At 45.5% G+C, this 7,086-nt stretch overlaps 1 protein-coding gene and 1 pseudogene across 2 annotated transcripts in view; both read right to left on the bottom strand.

Moving 5' to 3' along the window:
* Positions 1-640: 640 nt before the first annotated feature.
* LVRN (laeverin) overlaps positions 641-7,086 on the bottom strand; it is a 73,748-nt gene continuing 67,302 nt past the window's right edge. Inside the window, exons 19-21 of one of the 2 annotated variants that reach the window (XR_003969081.1) lie at positions 7,008-7,083; positions 1,798-2,015; positions 641-1,274 (exon numbers count right to left, since the gene is read on the bottom strand). Coding sequence is in view for 1 of the 2 variants with exons in the window: in XM_030316892.1 (XP_030172752.1) it covers positions 1,875-2,015; positions 7,008-7,083 (217 nt within the window). In the remaining variant the exon portion in view is untranslated. Of the gene's footprint in view, positions 2,016-7,007; positions 7,084-7,086 lie in introns of both variants that reach the window. The other variant, XM_030316892.1, reaches the window with a different exon arrangement.
* LOC115527003 lies at positions 4,296-4,463 on the bottom strand (annotated as a pseudogene).

The following is a 7,086-nucleotide window of genomic DNA, read 5'->3' as shown; positions in this document are numbered from 1 at the left end:
CCCAAGAGGGATAAGGAGGGAGAGGAAGAGGAGGAAGAGGAACGTGGAAGAAAAGACACAGGTGACATGGTTATTGGAAATGGGGACTGTCATCAGAAGAATTATAGGAAATAGAGAATGGATGGTCTAGAAAATACCGGGAGATATCTCACACATAATGACTTGGATGCACGGTGATATTCTATTGCTTACATTTAAAATTTCTTTTTCTTTTAATTTTTTTTCATGTTTATTTTTGAGAGAGAGAGACAGAGCATGAGTGGAGAAGGGGCAGAGAGAGGGGGAGACACCAGATCTGAAGCAGGCTCCAGGCTCTGAGCTGTCAGCACAGAGCCCAACACACAGCTCGAAATCAGGAACCGTGAGATCACGACCCGAGACAAAGTCGGACACTTAACCAACTGAGCCACCCAGGCGCCCCCGTTTTAAATGTGTAAATTTGGAGAAGAAGACTCTGACCTATGACCCATGGTCAAGTCTGGGGGTGGGTGGTGCTTTGGTTGCTTTTCATGGCCACATCCACTCACTCAGGAGCCTCTTTGTGTGAGACAAATACAAAACCAAACTTTGGTTCTGCTTCTTCACTTGAGACTACATCGACTTACTCCAGCAAGAGGGAAAAACTTGAGATCACGTTGCCTTGAGTTTATACAACATCTTTAAGGCATTTAACTGGCATATTTCGTAATGTTTACATCACTCTGAGGTAGATCAGAGATCTGTGGTTTTACCCCCATTCAACAAAAACAAAATCAGCGTGAAAACACAGAATTAAATCACACAAAGTCTAGAGCAGGATGCCTTGCTTTAGCGGTCCCGATTTAATCCTGTGTAACGAAACTAAGCTAATTCCATACATCGTAACTGATGAACGCCTTTAAAGTTCTCCAAACTACAAGCAGGTTCAATTTGCCCAGATGAAACCGAGTTTCAAACTTGGTCCCCTGAGGGCTTGGCTGTAAAGATTATGCTCTGGTTAGCATGTTGGCCTTTTAGCTCTATTTCTCTGTATTTGGCCACTTCCCTGGGGCTGAAGATCTGCCCCTAATTGCTACTGTCTGTTGACAGCATTATTTTTGCACAGAGACTTTGGCCAAATGAGCGTCTGGCCCACAGGTGGGTACGCAGTCTCCAGCTTCAGAGCAAAGCCTTCCTCTCATTCCGGCCTCCACGACAGCAATCCCAAGGGCACTTTGTGGATCCTTCGATCCTGGCTCTTTTCGTGACACAATAAAGGCTCGGTAGCCTGTCAACTGTGACACAGGCAACGGGCACTGTGGGGAGAGAGAAACGGGCAGACACATCGCTTGCCTTTAGGGCACTTAACATGGCTCATAAAATGACCTATTTCTTCTTTTTAAAATTTGCTTTCCTTGGCTTTTCTGTGTGCTAGGGACTATTAGTTTTTCTGGTTTCTGTTCCTTTACACTGCTGTGTTATTTGCTCATTACACTTTTAAATACTGCACTAAATAAACCCCAGAGTATTGCAAATCCGTATTTCCCTCAGAAAAGAATGTGCGCTTTTGGCCAAGGATTTAACATCCCACTGACTTTCACAACAGAACAAGCAAGACTCTTCTAAGGTGAATTTGTTTTCACAAGGCAGTTAAAGTAAATTCTGTGGTTTTGTAGCCCAACATGAAATCTCCCCCCGGAACGGAGCAGCACTGGCAAAACCCTCAGCCATCACTGAGCCTGAGGGCCGAACGTGACAATACGGGAAGGACGGGAAGGACTCCCAGGAGCAAATGTGACAGACACACGAATGACAGAACATGAGGTTTTCCAGACTCACAAAGTATTGGAGGGCAAAACTCTGCACAAAGTATATTATGACGGGCCTGAGGGGTGCCGGAAGTGGCCGCCGCTCAGTTACGTGTTTTTCCGTAGCCACGCTGTCATCCTGGCATTGCGCTTTTCGTTTTCCAGATTTTTGTTCTTTATTGTCTGTAATTTGGCACGAACTGTGAGCTTCTGGTGCTCTTCCAACATGTTGCCGAAAAACTGCTGCAGCTTGAAGGACAAAGGGAAGGCCGGTCAGTGCAAACTCAGGTCTCATTTAGCCAGAAGAAGGCCAAGTTCACGCTCAGTAACAACAGGCTTGCAAATGGCCCGTGTGGGCAGGGGCGGGTGGGAAGGCCGGCCTCTAGATGGCGTGCTCCTGGGGAGACCGCACACCTACCCTGAAGAATCAGGTGCGGATTCCATCTGTGGAAGGGGAACTTCGTCTATTTTGTTCACTGCTCTATTCCCCCGAGGGCACACAGTAGGTGCTTGATAATGACCTACTGAATGCATATCGGGGATTATACAAGATGTGTGGGCAGAGATACAGTGAGATCTTCTCTTATCTCAAAAGAAACTTTGCAACTCCTCAAGCTCAAAGCTGGCACCTAACATCTGTGCCTTTACAAGTGTATCCTTTATTTAAGAATACTGAGATGGTGGCGGGGGCGGGGGGGCCTGGGTGGCTCAGTAGGCTAGGGGTCCAACTTCAGCTCAGGTCATGATTTCATGGTTCATGAATTTGAGTCCCACATCAGGCTCTAGGCAGACAGCTTAGAGCCTGGAGCCTGCTTTGGATTCTGTCTCTCTCTCTCTCTCTCTGCCCCTCCTTACTCACCCTCTGTCTGTCTCTCTCTCAAAAATAAATACTTAAAAAAAACTTTTTAAGTTATTTTAAAAAAGAATATTGAAATGGGCCACCTGGGTGGTTCAGTTGGTTGAGCGTCCAACTTTGGCTCAGGTCATGATCCCACAGTTTGTGAGTTCGAGTGCCACATCAGCCTCATTGCTGTCAGCACAGAGCCTGCTTCAAATCCTCTGTCCCCCTATCTCTATCCTTCCCCCACTTGCACTGTCTCTCAAAAATAAACAAACATTAAAAAAAATATATTGAGATAGTAGCTTTGTCCACTGGCTAGATTCCTTCACTGGGTCAGCTGGGGCATTTATTTATGGGAACATCTACCTCAATATTCTGCATCAGCCACACCCCAATGAACTAATAAGTTATATTCCAAAAGTCTATTTCTGTGTCACTGGATTAGAATTTAGAACATCCCAGATGACTGTGTACCCATCCCCCGCTCACAAAATGTCACTTAAACACCAATGTACTTGAAATTGAGCAGAAATAGGCCACCAAGCATAATTACAATGTCAAAGAAAAGTCAGTTTGGAGGAAAGAGCAGGTGAAGGAACCGGGAACAGACCTCCCGGCCTCTCCCACACCTGCCTGCCGTGGGAGCGACAGGCCACAGCCCCGATGCACCTGTAGTGCGTGGGGGGAGGGGAGGGGAGAGGGGTCTGTGGGACTGCAGGTGGGCTTCATGTGTGCTGGAGAGCGTGAGGCCAGGCTCTGGCGGGTGCAGTATGAAGCCCTGAGCAAGAAATAGTGGAGAGCGTATAGAACCTGTGCTACGCTAGAGGGAGAAGAGACTCGTGCGGCTTTTCATTTTTATTCTTGTCATTATTCTCCACATGATCCTGTGAACACATAGATTACGGCAGGACCCTTGGAGATGACTACTTTTTGGCAAGGCTATTCGTAGTAGCTAATTTAACTTGCCTTCAAAACTGCAAGAATTGAACCCCTGCGAAACATACTTTTGCATTAATAAAAATCAACTATCAGTGAGTACAGTTTCGGAACTTTGAGGACAGCTAAATTTATACACACTTCATTCATTAAACAACAAAAAATCTTTGCTGGGTTCTGTAGACACAAAGATGAACTGAGGCTCTTTAGACGATACCAGCACACTGGGGCTCCTGGGTGGCTCAGCCGGTTGAGTGTCTAACTATGTCTCATGGACAGGGTCCAGCCCCGAGTCGGGCTCTGTGCTGGCAGCTCACAGCCTGGAGCCTGCTTCGGATTCTGGGTCTCCCTCTCTGTCTGCCCCTCCCCTGCTTGCGTTTGCACTCTCTCTCTCAAAAATAAATAAACATTAAAAAAAAAAAAAAGGAAGATACTCGCACAAACTCGCCATCCCTGTGGGAGCACTCCTTCCAGCATTTCTGGGTGTGCCCTTCACTCTCTTGTCCAGGGAGTCCCTGGTAAATCACGTTCTGACAGCTCAGTCTCAGGCAGGCCCAAATGCAAACAGAGATCATTCCTTCAGGAATTAGTGGTTCTTCCTCTCTCTTAACAACAACTACACAGCTCACTGCTTCTCTCTCTCTCTTCTCTCTCTTTTTTTTTTGGCTCACGATCAAACCTCAGGCCTTTATGACTTACATGTGTATTGGTGTATTTGCTGGGGCAGAGAGGTTGATTTTTTCTTTCTTCTCATTTTTTTAACCAGCTCGATGCATGGAGGGGACGGAGCAAGCTCCTAGGCCATCTCCCTGCTCCCCAAATCCATTTAATATATTGCCCTCGGAGAGAGGATGTATCAGTTATAAAACTGGTAAGAACAGACACGACGCTTGATCTGAGCCAAAAGGCCAAGAGGCGATTGAGTTTCCTTTCTTATTTACACAGGCCCCTTCTGTTCTTAGGAATATGGTCCCAGGCCACGGTGTTTAATTTGTACTCAGGCATTAAAAAAAAAAAAAATTAAGTCTATTGAAATGAAATCAATGGACAATAAATTATACTCGCTAAAGCATACAAATGAGTTGTGATGACTATATACACCCGTGAAACACATAGACACGTTCAAAACACAGTACATTTCCACTACCCACAAATTCCTTCAGGCACTTTGCAACCCTCCCTCTGTCCCAGGCAGCCATTGATCTGCCTTTTATCACTAGAGATTATATTTGCATTTTTTAGAATGTGCATGTGTGTTTTAAACTCAGCACCATCATCTTGAGATCTATCCAGGCCATGACACAAACCTATTCTTTTTTTTTTTTTAATTGCAGGGTAGTATTCCCTGGTGTGGATATATTACATTTTCTTCATCAATTCACCTATCGATGGATGTTTGGATGGTTTCCATTTTTCGGCTAACGAGAATGAAGCTGCTGTGAATATTCATGTAGAAGACTGTGTGGATGTAGGCTTTAATGTCTCTTGAGTAAAAAAACCTAAAAGTGGAATTAATAGGTCACTATGTGTCTAGTGACATTTTAAAATACTGCCTTGGGGCGCCTGGGTGAAGCGTCCAACTTCAGCTCAGGTCATGATCCTACGGCTGTGGGTTCAAGCCCAGCGTCGGGCTCTGTGCTGACAGCTCGGAGCCTGGAGCCTGCTTCTATTTCTGTGTCTCCCTCTCTCTCTGCCCCTCCCCTACTCACACACACACACACACACACACACACACACACACACACTCTCTCTCTCTCTCTCTCTCTCTCTCTCTCTCTCTCTCAAAAATGAGTAAACATTAAAAATTTTTTTAATAAAATAAAATACTGCCTATTTTCCAAAATAGTTGTACCATGTTCCATTCTCACCAGCAGAAAAAGAGAGTTCTGGTTGCTTCACTTCTCTGTCAGTGTGTGGTATTATAAATCTTTCTAATTTTATCCATGCTACTGGGTGTGTGGAGGTTGTATTTATATATTACCCTTGTTTTACAGTGTGTGTGTGTGTGTGTTATTTGCTTTGGCCCCTTAGTTTACTTTCTGGTTAAAGGATCCCATTTTCTTTCTAGAACTATTCCTCTCCTATCCCAGGGCCTGTGGTTTGAGTGGGGCTGGCTCCAAAGGTGGGCACATGACCCAGGTGAGGCCATTGGAGTATTTCACTGTCCCCCCCCCCCCCGCCCCACCGGACACAGTGATTGGTGCATGTGACCCACGTAGGACCAACCAGGGTCATTCTATGGGACTGGAACTTGACATTAGGTGAGAAAGGACCTCTTTTCCTGCAAGTGACAGTGTTAAGGCTGACATAAGCCTGGAGCTATGTTTGCCTCCACGTAGAGAAAGCCTGCCTAAGAAGAAAATTAGCCCAGGAGAAAGCAGAGCCTGGAAATGACAAGCCCCATTGTTAGTTTCTAGAATACAGATAGGACTAAAATGTGTCTCTGTCCTCAGGGAGCTCATTATAGCCTCAGGGAGTAGACATATTTACACCCCAATTACAGTATAATGTAGTCACGGCCAGGGTACAGATATTCATAGGATGATTGAGGAGAAGGTATAAATCAGTTCATGGAAAAATTCCTGGAACAGGTGTTTGGAGCAGGGTCTTAAAGGGTAACGAGATTTATCCAGCCAAGGCCAGGCATGGGGAAGTCACCCAGATCAGAAGCCAGAGTGTTTCCAAAATCCGGAAAATGTGGGACAACATGCAAATTTAAGAAAACCTGTATGTGGTACAGTCCAACTACAGGGAAAATATTTGGGAGTGTCTGTCTCTCTTGCTCCCCGATGCTCGGTGGTGAGGTGGGCAAAAATGAAGCCAGAGAGGCAGATGGGGGCCAGGTTATAAAAGATGTTAATTAAAAGATGAAAAAAAATCTCTTCTAAAGCTGCAATGAGCTACTGAAGCTTTGACAACTGGGCAAGGTGTGGCAGCAGCGTGAGGGCTGGGAGGCACGGAAGACCAGCCTGGGGTACAGGGCCCTGGCCAGAGTCCCCTGCATTAAGTTAGGTGAGGAAGGACGGAGTCCAGTCCTCTGCGAACAAGAATGGTCTCTATTTCAGCAGCGAGAGAGAATTAAAAGTAATTTCCTGCATACAGTGAAAATAACACCAGTAGGAGCAGGGAATATAATCATTCAAATAAGCCTGTTGTTTTTAATCTATTTTTAATGTTTATTTATTCTTTTGAAAGAGACAGACAGAGTGTGAGCAGGGGAGGGACAGAGAGAGAAGGGGATACAGAATCCAACGCAGGCCCCGGGCTCTGAGCTGTCAGCACAGAACCTGACGCAGGTCTTAAACTCACAAACCGTGAGCACCACCTGAGCTGAAGTCGGATGCTTAACCCACTGAGCCACTCAGGCGCCCCAAGCCTGTTGTTTTTTAATTTTAGCAATTCCAAATTACGTTAAAAATGGCTCCTGAATTATTGTTACAATTCACAATATCTAAAGTACTTACCTCTGTGATCTGTAAATCTGTGCTTATGCTTCTCCCTATTATGTACATTAGGTTAACCAGCGATTGTGTTCCATACCTA

The sequence above is a fragment of the Lynx canadensis genome, chromosome A1, assembly GCF_007474595.2.
Source record: "Lynx canadensis isolate LIC74 chromosome A1, mLynCan4.pri.v2, whole genome shotgun sequence".
Lineage (NCBI taxonomy): Eukaryota > Metazoa > Chordata > Mammalia > Carnivora > Felidae > Lynx > Lynx canadensis.
Note: the sequence above shows the minus strand (reverse complement) of the source record. Positions and strands in the feature narration are given on the sequence as shown.